This window comes from Wallemia ichthyophaga, assembly GCF_000400465.1.
Source record: "Wallemia ichthyophaga EXF-994 unplaced genomic scaffold scaffold4, whole genome shotgun sequence".
NCBI classification, from domain to species: Eukaryota; Fungi; Basidiomycota; class Wallemiomycetes; order Wallemiales; family Wallemiaceae; genus Wallemia; species Wallemia ichthyophaga.
Window position 1 is genome coordinate 178,799 of NW_008806277.1, and position 16,146 is coordinate 194,944.

Sequence of the window (16,146 nt, forward strand, 5' to 3'; positions counted from 1 at the left end):
CAGTTCATATATTATTAGCGATATATCAATCTATTTCGATTACTTCTTTGTGTTTTTCTAGGTGGGTGGTTTGAGTATGGAGGGATTTGATGAGGGATATACTCACTCTTATTTCTGCTACTACTACTACTACTACTTCCAAAACCTTCTTCCTTAATTTTTGGCTTGCAATCTACAATCTTATCGAGCGTAGATTGTTTGGTATCGAACGGCTCAACATCGTGACCAAGAAAAGCCTGCTTTAGGTGTTAGTATGTTGTGATTTGTCTAAGCCAACCCACATCCCACGCACTGCCCGTTTCTTCCCTATTTATGTGTCAATCTACAGTTGAAACAACTTCAACCAACTCACAGCTTCATATCACCCATCAGTTGTCTTCTGTCAGTGTCTGTTTCGGTAAAATCAAGTTCGTCTTCTGTTGTAGAACCTGAATCTTCGTTTTCCGGTTTTGTCTTTGTCTGAGACTTGTTAGGGATAACAATTGATATTCAAGCCAGCATCACCCACCATAGCTGCTAAGCGCTTTTCAGTTGCTTCGAGGCGCAACGCGCGCGCACTCTTAGACGTAGCACGTTTTCTATAGGTTGAATTAGGATCTTGACCTTTTTCCAAGCCAAGAGAGGCACCATCGACGCGATTACCAGCACCAATAGTCATGCCTTTTCGTGTTAGTGGTTTCTTGCGTTTTTTTGGTTTCCAGACGCTAGACTTTGAGCGCGATTGAGCACCACCTAGTAAGTGTGCGAATGTTAGCTGGCGAGTAGGCCTACAGACAAATCTCACCGCAAATATAGTCGGCAAAATCACCAGCCGCGAGTGCAGTCTGACCTTGAACAGTTGCGTTATCTGCCAAGCGCGTCCCAGAGGACCAGTAGCCGTCACCAAAGTAGCCTTTCTGCCTGAGAGCTGTAGCCTGTGATCGGAGGTCTTCGTTGTACTGCGTTTGTGTGAGAGTGGCTTTTTTTATGACTGTGGCACACACTTTGTGAAAAAATTTTGAGTGATTCATGTCTGTGATAGGTGAGTTTGAGTGATTTTTCTGGGTAGCTCATCAAAAACTCACGTTTTATGTGCTAGTGGCTTTATCAGTCGAATCGATGCCTAAAGACAGCCTCACTCACCGCGAGCTCATGGCAAAGGACATTACTGGGGCGTCTGTGAGTGCTGTTTGGGATGCTTGAAAGATTAAAATTCTCACAGCAAGAAAGGGAAGGGATAGAATTGGCCGCTTGGTCTTCTGAGGACGAGTTCTGTGATGTCGTCATAAATTGATATTGGCAGACGATGAGCTTGGGCATACCAACAACCTAATCAGAGTGTTGGATGGTTTTTATGCTACTAATTCCACCCACATCCCCTGCATTCCAATTTCTGCCTACAAATACTTGGTTGAACTGGTATTCCTCCAAGCTATTCACCTTAAGCCCCTCAGACTTCATCACTGGCCTAACCTGGGCAGCTAAAGAGCGTAGCAGACTAGGCAACTCATTAGCAACTCCTCCACTCGCGCTGATCCGCTTCACTCAACTCCCTAGCCTCCTTCTGATTGCTGGCTGGCAATGCCGTAGTAAAATTAATTTCTGGGTTTGGATTCGCCTCCTTCTCGTTTATCCTGCGTGCATCACAATGAGCTATTATCTACACCCTGAAATTTCCACACCTCAGCACCATGAAGTAGAATGAAATAAAGTGAAGTTGATACATTGTGCTGAGTAATCCAATCTCAAATATTTTCAAATCGTTCACCGATTACGCCATCTCTGCGATGCCTAGAAGTGGAGCTTGATAGGCATGCTTTATAGTCACATATCTGGAAATTGGCCGCGGGGATGACATGAAGGCTGTGTAAATTCAATATATACTGCACGTGGAGTCGCTCGCCTTTACTTGGTTGCCCGGTGCCCGAGTGCCCGGGTGTCTGTCGCAGCAAACACACAGGGAGTTCAGTAGACCAATGTAAGGGGCAAGTATACTCAAATATACGTTTATTATTCCATATGACACCCTCAATGCTATCGCAAAACCGTGTTTTACCCTTGTTTCAATTTTTACTCCGCTTTGCCTTTAAAAGCGCACTAATTCACTCTTCTTTGTTATCAGCTATCAACTCGAAAGCAGCAGAGCTTCTTTCAAGAATAAAACATCTTTAAGTCTTCACAATCTCTTAATCTCACAGCAAGATCTATGTTATTAACATCAACACTCCTTGCAATCGTAGCAACTGTCACAGCTCACGGGACTGTCAACCGTATCGACGTTGAAGGCGGACAGTCATTCTCTGGCCCACTAATCGGCTCAAACGACAACAGCGGCCCAATCTGGCATGTCTCAACTAGCAGTCCAGTCACGGACCTCCAAAGCAATTCAATGTTCTGTGGTGTTGACGCTATCCCTGGTCAGCAATCACCTAATATCGGTGCTGGCTCGACTTTAACCATCCACTGGGGACAAGGTTACGCAGACAGTGGTGACCAATGGCCTCATAACACAGGCCCAATCATGACCTACATGGCTAAATGTAATGGTGACTGCAGTAACGCAGACTCTGCCAGCTCCAACTTTTTCAAGATCTCCGAGCTCGGTATTGAGAATGGTGAATGGGTTCAAGCTCAACTCAAGAATGGTCAACCATACTCTGTTCAAATCCCAAATGATGTCCAACCTGGTAAGTGCATTGTGTGACTACTTAATATGGCTAAGACTGTGACAGGTAATTACCTAATTAGAACGGAGATCGTTGCACTCCATTCAGGCGTTGAGAGTTACCCATCATGCTCACAGTTCACTGTGACTGGTGATGGCTCAAACTCATACGCAAGCGCTACAGCTAAATTCCCTGGTGCCTACTTAGCTTCTGATCCTGGTCTTCAAATTGCCGGTGGATCCGTATACAATATTCAATCGAGTGTTGAATACCAATTTCCTGGTCCAGCACCCGTTACTGGAGTTCACTTGGGTGTACCTGTTGGTAGAAACGGAGGCAGCAAAAAGTTTGCTGCTCAACAGCCAAGCTCGGATTCATCACACTCAAGTTACAGCTCGGATAGCCAATCATTTAGCCAGCAATCGCAACAAAATGAATCAAAGTCGCAATCACAATCAAATGGACCAGACTCAGAATCTGGTAACTCTGGTTGCAACAACCAATACGAACAATGCCTTCAAGCATATGTTCCAGGCAGCGGAGACTTTGATTGTCAGACTCAATTTGTCTCATGTCAACAACAGTCACTAGGAAGACGTTGGTCTACCATTCAAAGACCAACCAAACGCTCAAAATCGTTGAAGCGCACTCAACAACGCAACGCTAGAATGATGTATCGTACCGTTCATTTGTAAACGGAGATAACTTCAACGCGGCTTTCATTCTCGAATAAAACAATAAGGAACCGGATTCCTTCAAATTGATTATAGCACATATCTCCCTCTCTTTACATACCTTGACGGTGCCATGTATTCTAACTAACGCTCGCTTATCTTATAACAGATCTGGAGGTCTTACGAAATCACATCAATGTAAACAATACATATTTAACACGATTGTTGATCAATCTGTTTTCTTCTACGATAATTCCTTTTGGTGTAATGTGTGATGTCTTAGCAGTTGACGAGCTCTGGCACTTATTGCAAAATAAATTGTAGAAAATGGACCATGTATTTAAACAATGATATCATGTATTGAGTTTAAGTCTATTAAATATTTGCCCTTTTATCCTAAAAAAACAATTTACTGACAAGTGTTCCGATCTATATGTACTTGAGATTTATAACGCGAAGGAATTAGTTAGTGAAAAATTATTTCCGTGATGCTACATAGCTGAGCGTCCAGCGGCTTTTTGTTTGATTAGAGTTGTCAAATACGAACAATCAACTACTTACTTTCGATTGGCAAAAATATTTGTGAAAGTCCACAGAATATTAAAAGTGCTCCAGAAACATACAGTGGTGTGGGTGATCCCGCTTTAGCCCCAAATGCGTGAATGATTGGTGCGAGTAAACCGAAAATTCTGTTCAAGCTGCTGCAAAGCGCGTCACCGGTAGCGCGATGTGGTCCAGGGAATGCTTCTGGTGTGTACTTTGGAAAATATCAGTAAGTTGAGGCTAATAAATCAACCAACTTACAGCAAAGAGAATACCATACATAGCATTTTGTGCGAAGGAGGCAACACATTGGAATGCGAGAATAGAGTCAGGTTGCTTCGTTGATGAGAACAAGAAGATGAAGATACCGGTTAAGATGGAGAAAATAGACAGTGCACCACGTCTACCAAACCAGCGACCTTTGACTTCAACGAGACCAGCAGCTATTAATGAACCTGGAATACCCAATACTGCTTGGATGGTGTAATCACGATATGTGTGATAAGTGTCCGAGTTGGTTTTTCCGTTCAAATAAGTTGGCAAGAATGAGTTGTATAAGGGGTAAGCAAGTCCGATGAGTGCCCAAGACATCATAAGTAAAATTGTGTTGATTGCAAGCTTTTTGGTGGCGAAAAGAGGCTGCAAAAATCTTAAATGATCTGAAGAGCGAAAGAGCGAGGAAATTACGCACCTTAATATGATTCAAGTTCATATGAGCCAAGTTCATTTTTATGAGCTCTTTAGTGGAGAATTTCTGTGGCTTTTGATCGAATTCCAGGCCCTGAGCACGAATGGCATCCTTCATCTTCTCCAAAGTGAGTGGGCATTCGACTCTGTTTTTCTTTGCAATATGCTCAATAACAGCAACAGCAGCCTCATCCTTTCCTTGGCTGAGGTAAAACTATACATAGTCAATACCGTACCTATAATTATGATTAAACCAACCTTTGGAGATTCCTTGATCGGCAAAATGAAAGAACGAGTAAGGAACATCAAGAAAGTGAATCCGCCAACAACAAATAGACCATAACGCCATCCAGCATTAGTGTCCCAATTACAATTGCCGGCATCTGCCATAGCCTGATCACAAGCCCACTGCGGTTGACTGACGAAACCCCAAACAGCGACAGAACTTATTACGAGACCGAGTGACCAGAAAGAGGAGAGCAAAGTAAGCAGCCATTGCTGTTTGGCTGGCAGGAATTCAAGCAGAAGCGCTCCATCGACTGGGAGATTACCGCCCAATCCTAGTCCAACACCAGCTGCCATGGCAGAAAAAGAAACGAAGCTGTTGGCTGATCCGATAGCAGTACCAAATGCACCACAAAGAAAAAGTGATGCATTGAACGATAGGAGCTTTTGACTGTTATGATGTATAGGTGAAGACAGATTGTACTCACACGACCAAATATGTCAGCTGAAAAGCCGAAGAAAGTAGCACCAATAACCAAACCGACATAAAGTGCGAGCTGTGTATGATTAGTAAAAAACTTTTCAGTGTGATTTACTTTAACGTACAGTTGCCATCTCAAAATTTTCTGGTTGGAATTCATAGGTTATCCAGGTCAAAGAGACGGCAATTGCTCTGGGTGGTGGAAGTGTTAAGTTGGTTCAAATGCGTATGCAGGTGTACTCACTGAATCCTGCATAAGTGTGAGTTTTTATGTGAGACCTAGTCAAATTAACGCACCACATGTTATCAGCTGAAAAGATTTAGTTAGGCTATTCGAATGCATGACCTCACTCACCAAGCCTGCCGCAGAGATTTAGAAGCTGTAAATATCAGAATGAACGACTCACCATCCCATTCCTAGTCATGAGTGAGCAAATATGCAAATCAACGCTAACGAAGAAGGCTCACCTGCAACAAAGAAGAGTTGAATCTGATATCTCCCGAAGCCCATTTGATTCAGCGCATCGTTCACCTTAAACCTTGTCAGCCTTAGCTAATTTTTAATTAAGCAATCTACCATTTGGCATTTTATCTAGTAAATGACTTAATCAGCTCTGATAAAAAGCTTAGGCTTGGTGCTTACAGTATAAGAATGCTCCAACCCATATGCTGAGCTGTTATCCAAACTCGATTCCGACTCGCTCACTTGTTTTGTATCGTAGAGAACCTTCTTCTCAGGTGATTGGTCTGAATGGTTAGACTGCGTCTGTAGCTGCTGTTCCATGTCTTTATTGTTCATTTCAATTTAATTTAAACTCGCTCCTGATCAAGGATTGCGCTCCGCTCACAAGTTTGACGATCTTGAGGATTCTCCCATTAATATAAAATGAATATGGGAGCATCGTTATTTTTATAAAAATAAGCAAGTCAATCACTGACCTGAGAGCAAAGCGCACGTATTTTCCTCGGCTTTGTACGCTCATTCAACGAAGAGATTTAGCCAATTTCACCATCATCTGATATCATCATCAGTTACATAACAATTGTGATGTGCATTAAGAAATCTATCACGCTTTACAACTTTTAAATTAACTCTTTTATATTCCATGTTCTTTTCTTTCTATCCGCATCCGTAAATCTTTCTCCGCCGTTTCACACCCTGCCGATAAGCGGTACCCAAATTGAGTCTTGTTAGCACCGATGAGCTTCTTGAGTTATTCTGCATTCCACAATACTTTAAACTAAACGTTTTACATTCATGCCAAATGCCAATTAATTCCGAATCAAATTTTTGAGCTTCACGCCCTTCAAATTTCCAAGTCAAATCAAATTTTTAAAGGCGCTCATTTTGAATACTAAAGGGGAACTTTCACGACTCACCTCAAATTAAAAAATCGCACATATCTCCGGCAAATGACGAAAAAATCGTGATTGAATCACACTGGCATGCAAAAAAAGAATCTACGCATGAATTAATATAATTTTTATGCCGTAACTCCAGATTCCATTTCGCTGATATCGTACCTTGATCATCTCGCGCCACTGATCCAGTTACAGACATCTGAGAAGACATTTGACTCCAAATTACGTAAGTCTATTCAAATCGGTACAATACTGATAGAATCATTACAAACAACTTGTAAACCGACTTTAAGCGAATCAGCCAAGTTGCTATCGAATTTTTGTATAGTCTTGGCGGGCTCCTCGCCGATACTCTCGCACGGGACATCCCGCTCCATTCTATTGAGCACCTCATTGGTCGACTGTGATAAAAATGTTCTGACGGCGAGTGGATCAGATCTCAGTGCTGCGGGCGGCAGGGTATTCTTCAGGTTTGTGTGCGTCGCTTGAAGCGCGCCTAAAGCTTGTGACGCTGGCAAAGTTGTGATATTACCCTGTGTAAGCGTCGTCATGCGCACGACTGGAAGCTTTTAATGAGGTCAGCGGGTGTGCACGTTATCTAACGGTAAGCTCACAAGGAGATAGTGATACGAGGAGGCATTGGGTAAGTAGCTGTGCCCGAGTCTGATTGCAGATACCAGAGTGAAAGCAATGTCATTCAATAGTGTCTCTTTGAAAGAAGACGCGGAGATTGACTTCCAGTTCTTGATCAATAGTTCCAGAGTGTTAGATAGAGTAGACCATAATTCATACCAATGGTATTCTGTGGAGCGCGTTAGAATGTGGTACACTAATACTCAATAACCACCCACGTAAGCTCGCCTGCAATCGCTGAATATGCCAGAGCGCACGATTAATGATATGTACTGCAATTAATGAGTTCTCAATGTTAAACTCCTCCTTCTCTGCAGGCTTGGGTATATTGAATCTCAAGTATATTGTACAGCAATCCAACACTGACTCCATCATTGGTCTATATGCTTTCGGTACTGGTAGTTGAGGCTTCCGCTGCCTACATATGTCTATGCGTCTATTGTCTATAACTGGTGCTGCGGAATTTGGTGTTAACGGTGTGTTAGTACCGTTGGATTGTAAAGGCTGACTCTTTGGTGATTGTGGCACTGAAGATGGCGCGCTCTTACCTGAAGAGTTTGAGGAGGTTGGTTTGAGAAGTACCTCTGCGCATTCATCTGCCTCTACTAAGGCTGAGACGGTGTACAAACCTAACGAAGCATATGCTTGTGCACGCTTATTGGCGGATGCATGTGTGAAGATGTACGAAAGTGCGGAAAGTAGAGTTACTGGAGCGTTAGGTTCACCTGGCGGTTGACTGTAAATCAAAACCTCGCATAGCAAACCTGAAAATATTGAGTTGGCATTAATGAACTCGAAAAATGGCAGTAGAATGGCTGTCACGTTGGCAGGTCTAGAGAATCGCGTTAGCTTTGTCCTAAGCACCACTGAAAACGACCCACAAATCACCATACACTTCTTTTGATATATTGGAATCATCATGATTGTTTGAAAAGGGCAATATTGACATTATTGAGTTGGAGATAGACTTAGCAGGTAGTCTGGTGTGATATTCACTGATGCATTTTTCCATTGCAGTGCTCGTTATCAAGATAATCTTTTTCATGACGTCTGTCTCAACAAAATCACGCACACGACGTAGGTATCTGTTGAGATTTTGAGCTTGAGCTTTGTGATAGTTGGATAAAACGCCTATCAAGAGAGTGGCCTCAAAAGTGAAACCAGTAGTCGGAGGGGAGGAAATGATTCTGATGAGTGAGTTGAAGAGATCACGTCTTTGAAAGAAGGCACCTATAGCACCTTGATTAACACCACAAACAAAAAGAATTGTCAAGTGTAAAGTGCGATGAATTGTGGCAGAGTTAGCTTCGGGGTATTTAAGGGTGTTGTCGATTGCTGCGACTAAGTCAGATATTGTTTTGTCGCTATGTCCATTGCCGCAAAGAGCTTGGGTGATGTTTGTAGATATCTTAAGCTTTGAGATAACAGTTTTTGAGAGTAAAACCATTGTCTACGAATTTGTATTAGCTGTGCAGAAAGCAAAAAACACAAGCAACGTACGTGTAAAGCGTTGAGCTTTCTAGGATCATCGAAGGAACTCTTTTGATAGAACTCCAAGGACATAGTAAAGAATAGAGTGATTATAGGCTGAAGATCCTTTTCAATCCTCGTTGATTCAAACTGATCGAATTGAGTTGCGAACCAGAGACGGTGACTGGGCAGCCAATCAAGGCAGAATAAATCGGTGAAGAACCTCTTTTGATCAGATTCGGCGTCCTTTGGTAGTTTTCCCTGGTGTGGATAAGAATGAGTGCGATAAGGAGGGTATAGCGTACATCAAAGAATTGCTGGTAAATAGAAATGAGCTTTGGTTGTCGTTGAACAGCGCTGTGCATTTTGAGTGTACAAATCGAATTTGACCACGTCGCAGAGAGACGAGAAGGTAACTCGGTTCGGAACGACCAAGTTGAGGATATTATGAGTGAGAAAGCGAGGGAAATGATTGAGATTCCACAGCAATTCTTGAAGGAAGGATCTCAAGTGGGTTTGAATGTTTTCAACTGCATTATCACTGATGAGCTGTAGTTCATGAACAGGTGTACCAAGCCAAACCAGCGCGGTTAGTAGATTTCCTGGGGAAATTGGCTTTACTAACGTACAAGGAAGAATACATACAAATCTGTAAGGCAGTTGCCATAGGATTTGCTATAATGGGATTCATTGGTTACTTTGTGAAGCTGATACACATTCCAATGTGAGTTTGGTGATATATGAATGTAATAATCTAATGCAACCTCCAGCAACAACATTCTCGTGTAAGAAACCAAAACTCATCGATGACGTATAAGCTAACAGAAGCATACAGCGCTGGTCAATAGAATGTAAAGGTTAAAAAGGGGAATCGTAAACTGAATGAATTTGTGTACTAAATAATCTCATATCATTAGTCTCTTTCCGGGATATTTGTGTGATGCTTATGTGAAAATTGATGTTTGAGGCTATAACGGTGTAATCTGAAGCGATCTGAGTACTCTAAACCTTTTACCAAGTCAATTAAATGTCAAGTTTAAATTCAAAATTATTTTCCAAAAAGCAAACACAGCCTCGACTTCCCACGCCATACCTACGACCCTCTGAAATGGGAAACAAGCAGCCTTCAGCGAAACCAACGAAACCAGCGACGCTTCTGTCACCTGCGAATATATTAAAGATAGCTATCACTCAATTAACATACCCTTTCTCACTGGTCAACAAGAAAACGAAATCGACTAAAAATAGATTAATCGATCACAACCAGAGCAGGCTGAACAGATTACTTCATTTGATAATGACTGTTTCAATGCTTATTATCGTCGTTATCACATTTTATATATTTCAAACCAAGATTTCGCGACAAATTCAATCTCAAACTCAGTCATATCCGCATCAACAGCCAAGGAGAATGTGCAGGCGGCGCATTCCGAGTAAGTGTGGTGCTGCTGATGATATTCAGCTACTGATTTTGCATTCAGATGGATAAATAAATCAAATTACTCAGCAGTTGTTTTCTTTCTTCTTCTGTCTTGGAATATTGTGTCGCATTTCAAATATTTAATTATACAACTGTACAAATATACAACTGTACAATTATACATGATAATTTATTCGTTTAATCATTCATTCCAGCGCTACGCCAACGCGAGTGATACATATCTAGACATAGACACAAAGCTTTAGCGTCAAATATTGATCACCATAAAACTTAACTCACCCCAATATCATACTCAGACCACCTAAAGGTGTTACCGGTCCTAAAAACTTAAATCTAACTAACGTTAATGAAAATTTTGTCATTGAAACACAATCACTAACTTATCTCTGTTCAGCACCAGTGCATATATTGATCCAGAGAACAAAATTGATCCAGTAAGTATAGCAGGTGCAGCAAATTTAGACTTTGACGCACGAGGATGCAGACTCGTTGCCATCAGCGCTAAACCGTTGAAGACGGCATAGTGTGACCCTGTCATCCAACTCTCAATCTGCCTTGGCTGAATACCCGCTCTTGCACGTAATCCTGCTTATCAATTAGCTGTGCGATTGTCCATCGAAAAATAGCGCACCATGTGCTCCAAATGCTCCAAAGCCAATACCAGTAGCTGCCAATAAAGCCCCAGATTTCCAAATCACAGTTTCGTTCATTTTCCCTTTAGCGATGATGGCTGTCTTCTTCCATCTAACCTCTAAACACCCAACATCCACAGAAATGACTTTGAGCGTGGCTGAAGCTAGTGATCCAAAGAAGAACCCCCTCAATCCAGAAGGCATAAAACCGTAAGTCTCTTCACCGAACACCGATAAGCCACTAAGATTTCCTTAGTTGCTGTGTATGTCCACAGACCAAGAAAGCAAGAGATGAATGCTTCCTTTTCAATGGCTCAAATGCAGACTCTTCCAACGGCTCATCCGATGCTTGCAAGGGCGTTTTAGAAGCTCATCAAGCGTGTATGCGTTCATTTGGATTCCCAGTTTGATCTACCTTTCAACTCTAGACGTCTCTTTAAATTATTAACATTAAGTGTACAAACATTCACTACTTCTTTCCTTGCCTCACTGATAACTTTATCTGATCGCCATCATCGAGATTGTAACTCGCTATAGTTTTTGAATTGGATAAAGTTATGTTTCCAAAATCTAACTTCATTCTACCAATCGGTGGCCCGCGTTTGCCCGCTCCATTCTTGTCCTCCAATGCCTCAGATATGTGCTCACGTATCACACCGCTCATTGCTGTCAGTGGAGTTGGAGATAGCTGAACAATCGATCCATCTAGTCCCCATTCTGAGTTGCTTTGATCCAGCGGAAGTTGGACTTTTAGTGTTACTTGACCTGCTGGATGATAATCCATCCACCTATGGATTGCTCATCAATAAGAGACACTAACAACAGAAAGTCAACATACTCATCCTCGGTATAATACTGTCCTTCTGGTAGCTTTTGCACTTTAGCGCGCTTAGATTTAACTGCAAATGGTTCCATTTCAGCTTCATCAGCCGTCCGCACATTGCCAGAATGTGGCATATGAAATTTGGGAACAGAAGGTCCCGATGGTGCTGCTGACATTGTTGCACCCGATGGATCGTACATGTTTCCATATGAGTTGATTTGCGGACCAGCTGTTGTGGCTTGTGGCGCTTGACTGCTGAGCTGTTAGAAATTTCAACGTTTAATCGAGACAACCCACTTTATTCCGAGCGTCTGGTTAATTCTTTCAGCTTGGACCTCTGAGTCCGCTTGCGCTTGGTAGCGTTGTGATATACTGTCAGCACTAGCCGTGTGACCATCCCAGACTCCAGCCTCTTTCCTTCTCTTGACATCTTGAGCTGCTGCTTCAGCCTCCTTCCTTCTAAGCTCGGCTTTCTCTCTATCTTGTCCGAATATATCTGTACGCCCTTGCGCAAGATTCTTGAGTGAGGAAGCAACGTCTGCACCTTGCTGCAATAGCACTGAAGCTTGACGCCTGCTTTCTGCATACTCCTTCTTCTCTTGCCACTTTGGATCTAAAAGCTCTATACGCAAGTGATTGGCGAATTCCTCGTTCGGCACAAGTGCACCGGAGATTGGTGAGCGTGAGAAGCCTTGCGGTATCTGTTGCTGTTGCTTTTGTGCTGAAGAAGAAGTAAGTATGTTATAATGGTGTAACAAATACACTCACACTTTGGTACATAATTGGTCTTGATCTTCATTCCCTCTGGTGCAATTGGAGCTTGAGCAGTCGGTTGTGGAGTATATTGTTGCGGTACATGTCCTTGTCCTTGCTGTGGTGCTGCTTCCATATTTACATCTTGTGTTGATGTGGATGGTTCGGTGATAATCTCTTCCTCGAGGAGGGACGTCATTCGCTTTTGTGCCATTGCAAGGTTCCTGACTTCCTTGATAGAGAGAGGAGCAGGCAATTCAAGGACGCTATCAGCTGGAGTGATCTCAATAGTCTCACAAACGACAAAGTCCTGCCAATCAATACTTTGAAATGCCGCTAAATTGAAATTAGCTCAAGTTGGGGCATATAAACGAGATAAAACCCACCTAACTCCTTTTCAGACTCCTGCTCACGCTTCTTCAAACCATCTCTCTTATAACTCTCCCATTCAGCACGTAAATTTGCGTTATCAACGAGCTGCTTCTTCTTTTCTGATAGGCTAAGCCTATCAAAGTCATCATCTAAAGGTGCAGAAGTACCCTTGATAACTTTCATGTACTGTTCAACATAATTGTTAAATAAACCGAATAGACTGTGATTTGGACGCAGGAAATCGAATTGAGGATTACGATTCTCACGACCACCAAGCATAGAAATAAAAGATTTCCCACGACGAGCAGTGAATAGTGCAGTGAGTCGTATAATATCCCTTAATGCACGTATTAGATTATGATTTGATGGGTATCAGGCAGATGATACTCACAAATCAACAGCCAAAGCGTTGTCAGGAATATCAGCACTGAATTCATGCGCTAATGGTTCCTTTGGGATTGGCTTTGAAGGGTAAGTTGATGGCACTTGTGATATTGAAGGAGTGCTAGCTGCTGATCTACCAAAGGTATCTGAACGAATTTTAGCTCTCTGAATAGCCCTCCAGCTTCTTAGTTACCTTCTTTATCTCCTGCCTTTACTCTGTCGCACTTCCATTTGTAATAACCGTGATAAGCGTCTGCTGAGTTCAAAAATGCAAATTTCGCGTTAGATCTTTCTTTCTCTCTAATCTTCTCTTCCAAAAGAGCACCGTGTGGGGAATTTGCGACGTAATTTGCAGTTTTATCAACTATGCCTGGAGAAGGTGTGAGTGGATGGAGGTTGAGAGGCAATGAGGCGCACTTCTAATATCTGGTGGTGGATATATCATTCCCTCGGGCGGAGGAATTTTTGTAATTTGTGGATTGCCGTTCATCTGTTGGTGGTGGTGGTGAGAGATGGCAAGAGAGATGGTAAGAGATGGAACACAAGGGGAAATAAATGATATAATTATTAATGCGATAGTTACAAATATTCGAATACAATTAATTTTAGTCATTAACTCAACACGCTGGCATCTTTGAAACATCAATCACTGCCAATCCTTCATTCTTTGTTCCAAATATTATTCTGTTTCCTTCAGGTGCTTGCCATCTTAGATCATATAAGCCATTGCTAGTTATCCAATCTTTCTGTATTTGACCTGTGATTGATTGCCATAACGTTATTCTACCATCTGCTCCTCCCACTGCTAACATACGTCCATCCGGGCTGAAATCCGCAGTGAAAACGTGATTCTTTGAGTGTTTACACTTCCAAATTAATTCTCCTGATTCTGCATTCCAAAGTCGTACATGTCCATCCATTCCACCTGATAGCAGTAATGGCTTATCTAAGAAGTTGGATTGTGGTGCCCATATTAGGCATCCTATTTCACGTTCATGTCCCCGCATAACTCTTATGCAATCTGCATCTGGCTGCGGTCTACGATCGTATGGTTCTTCTTTGCTAAACTTCCACACCCTGATCGTTGCATCATCAGAACCTGAAGCTAGATACTCTCCCGATGGATCCCATCTGACTTGATTTACTTCACGAGTATGCCCATAAAGTGCTTTTATTGGTTCCGGATCGCCACATTTGAAAACGTAGATGATTCTGTCACCACCAGCGCTATTCCACGTTAACGACGCTTCAATTTTAAGAAACTCACTCACGTTGCTAATATATCGTTGTCAAGCCAGTCGGCATCAAGTATCGAACCCATGTGGTATTGCCATTGGTGTTCAATATCAAATGTTTGGATGTCCCATACTATCGTGCGTTTGTCCAATCCAGCACTGGTATATGATATAAGCTTTTATAGGCCATAAATTTGTCAACTTACGTTAAAGCTCGAGTTCCGTCTTTATTAAACTTGACTGAGAATACTGGGCCTTTGTGCACGCGTTTTTCCATAAGAATATCACCGTTTCTGGTCCATATCCATACGCTACCGTCGTATGCACCAGTCATAATCATTTCACCGTCCGACTATATGTTGTTAGAATAAACTCAATTTGAAACCGATAACTCACACTCCATGCAATAGTTGTAATATCACGACCATCACCCTTACGAGGTGGTCCCTTTAACTGCGAACAGTCGATAACTTCAAGGGTCTTTCCCTTCATCTCTCTTCCAACTGCTGGTAGAGTCCATATTTTGAGAATACCGTCAGCACCGCTAAATAAAATTAGATCATGATCTGCAATTAAACGTTACTCACCTGCTTGCAGAGACATTGCTATATTTTGGATTAAAAGCTGTTGCGTAAACCTGGACTGATTAGATTGATTGTGGTAATAAAGTGATAAACACACATTGCCCATGTGACCCTCCAACCAAATAGCTTCCGCTTTTGTAAGTTTCTTCATCTGTTCACGTGGTGCTTCACCTGGTTTAAATTTAGGCTTTGGTGGGGTAGGAACAGGGCCATTGTTAGATGATCTAACTTTGACCTTGTTAACATCTCTAGCTGTTCTTCTGTATTTGTCATTAGCTTTTTCGGTATCCATTGATGCAGAAGAATCATCGTCAGCTTCATCGGAAGAGTCAGCATGTTTTCTCTTTGAGTTGGCAATTTGAGTAGAAGGGTCAACTATAATTTGAGCGTTTGCAGGTCTATCACTAGCCATAGGAGCAATGAGTGCAGGTGGAGGAGGTTGAGGGATTGAAGCATCTGCAATTGAAAAGTCTTGAACGTCGACATCCTTGAGAAGCCTGAGAGGTCTTTCATAAGGAACAATGGTGCCATCCTATTGTTTGAAAATAAAGTGAAAATTTGCAAGACTATGGTTAGTAACGATAGCGAGAAAGAAAAGGCGAAACTAACGGTACGAACAGATCTTTCAATTTCATCGTATAATAAACCTTTTTGAAGGTATTTAATAAGTAAACCACGTTCCAAAGGGCCATTAGGTTTAGTGAGGGGTAGACTAGCTTCGGTATTGAGGGTGAAAGCTGTGTGATTAAAGCCTTAAAGCCTGTTAAATAATAAATATTTAAAAGAACTAAAATTTACCAGAATCCTGCAAGTAAGATAATATTAAAAGGTTCATCTCTTGTGAGGAAATTGCAGGTGCTCTAAGTGAATCCTTTTGATTTGAGTAGGTGGGTGGTAGATCACCATTGAAATTAGAATCCATTCTTATATTTTATCGATTTTTGTATTTTATTTTAAACTTAAATTGATCAAGTTGATGATGATGATGTATAAGAATCTCTCCCGGTGAATCTATGCTAAAATTTTCACTTAGTTTCTTTAGTTCAAATTACTAAAAAATATACAATATTCTAAACGCCATAGCTCATCTTTGACCCTTGCATATTACCAAAAAAAAAACTTCATAAATTATCAATCACTTAAACGCGTTGATAAAGGTGTAGATATGATAAATTAATGTAATTCTTACCAATGATGAATTT

At 41.8% G+C, this 16,146-nt stretch overlaps 8 protein-coding genes across 8 annotated transcripts; 3 read left to right on the forward strand and 5 right to left on the reverse strand.

The window, feature by feature from the left end:
• Nucleotides 1–25: 25 nt before the first annotated feature.
• Nucleotides 26–1,440, reverse strand: J056_003348 (uncharacterized protein; the record flags this gene model as incomplete). The annotated part of the gene is made up of 10 exons (XM_009268571.1): nt 26–57; nt 107–236; nt 282–306; nt 353–459; nt 509–732; nt 785–938; nt 984–1,012; nt 1,065–1,074; nt 1,123–1,308; nt 1,354–1,440. 10 exons carry the CDS (start codon nt 1,438–1,440, stop codon nt 26–28), a joined length of 984 nt encoding a protein of 327 aa, XP_009266846.1.
• A 745-nt stretch (nt 1,441–2,185) lies between these two features.
• J056_003349 (Endoglucanase-7) lies at nt 2,186–3,340 on the forward strand (the record flags this gene model as incomplete). Its single annotated transcript, XM_009268572.1, has 2 exons — nt 2,186–2,666; nt 2,712–3,340. The coding sequence occupies 2 exons, from the start codon at nt 2,186–2,188 to the stop codon at nt 3,338–3,340; spliced, it is 1,110 nt and encodes a 369-aa protein (XP_009266847.1).
• Nucleotides 3,341–3,810: 470 nt separating this feature from the next.
• On the reverse strand, nt 3,811–6,054 carry J056_003350 (uncharacterized protein; the record flags this gene model as incomplete). The annotated part of the gene is made up of 12 exons (XM_009268573.1): nt 3,811–3,833; nt 3,881–4,076; nt 4,124–4,501; nt 4,554–4,763; nt 4,808–5,218; nt 5,263–5,331; nt 5,381–5,447; nt 5,500–5,505; nt 5,553–5,565; nt 5,607–5,615; nt 5,663–5,672; nt 5,899–6,054. The coding sequence occupies 12 exons, from the start codon at nt 6,052–6,054 to the stop codon at nt 3,811–3,813; spliced, it is 1,548 nt and encodes a 515-aa protein (XP_009266848.1).
• A 799-nt stretch (nt 6,055–6,853) lies between these two features.
• Nucleotides 6,854–9,085, reverse strand: J056_003351 (UPF0668 protein C10orf76; the record flags this gene model as incomplete). Its single annotated transcript, XM_009268574.1, has 6 exons — nt 6,854–7,183; nt 7,232–7,419; nt 7,469–8,082; nt 8,132–8,700; nt 8,751–8,981; nt 9,026–9,085. 6 exons carry the CDS (start codon nt 9,083–9,085, stop codon nt 6,854–6,856), a joined length of 1,992 nt encoding a protein of 663 aa, XP_009266849.1.
• An 82-nt stretch (nt 9,086–9,167) lies between these two features.
• Nucleotides 9,168–9,568, forward strand: J056_003352 (putative protein transport protein Sec61 subunit gamma; the record flags this gene model as incomplete). Its single annotated transcript, XM_009268575.1, has 5 exons — nt 9,168–9,230; nt 9,276–9,309; nt 9,357–9,444; nt 9,491–9,505; nt 9,556–9,568. The coding sequence occupies 5 exons, from the start codon at nt 9,168–9,170 to the stop codon at nt 9,566–9,568; spliced, it is 213 nt and encodes a 70-aa protein (XP_009266850.1).
• Nucleotides 9,569–10,436: 868 nt separating this feature from the next.
• Nucleotides 10,437–10,871, reverse strand: J056_003353 (UPF0382 membrane protein C.12c; the record flags this gene model as incomplete). Its single annotated transcript, XM_009268576.1, has 3 exons — nt 10,437–10,494; nt 10,542–10,746; nt 10,793–10,871. 3 exons carry the CDS (start codon nt 10,869–10,871, stop codon nt 10,437–10,439), a joined length of 342 nt encoding a protein of 113 aa, XP_009266851.1.
• Nucleotides 10,872–10,935: 64 nt separating this feature from the next.
• Nucleotides 10,936–11,203, forward strand: J056_003354 (Cytochrome c oxidase copper chaperone; the record flags this gene model as incomplete). The annotated part of the gene is made up of 2 exons (XM_009268577.1): nt 10,936–11,003; nt 11,050–11,203. 2 exons carry the CDS (start codon nt 10,936–10,938, stop codon nt 11,201–11,203), a joined length of 222 nt encoding a protein of 73 aa, XP_009266852.1.
• Nucleotides 11,204–11,262: 59 nt separating this feature from the next.
• On the reverse strand, nt 11,263–15,866 carry J056_003355 (F-box-like/WD repeat-containing protein TBL1XR1; the record flags this gene model as incomplete). Its single annotated transcript, XM_009268578.1, has 16 exons — nt 11,263–11,581; nt 11,632–11,868; nt 11,914–12,337; nt 12,385–12,705; nt 12,756–13,078; nt 13,133–13,271; nt 13,319–13,495; nt 13,543–13,615; nt 14,034–14,352; nt 14,397–14,519; nt 14,567–14,712; nt 14,757–14,904; nt 14,948–14,997; nt 15,042–15,476; nt 15,554–15,696; nt 15,743–15,866. 16 exons carry the CDS (start codon nt 15,864–15,866, stop codon nt 11,263–11,265), a joined length of 3,501 nt encoding a protein of 1,166 aa, XP_009266853.1.
• Between the last annotated feature and the right edge of the window lie 280 nt (nt 15,867–16,146).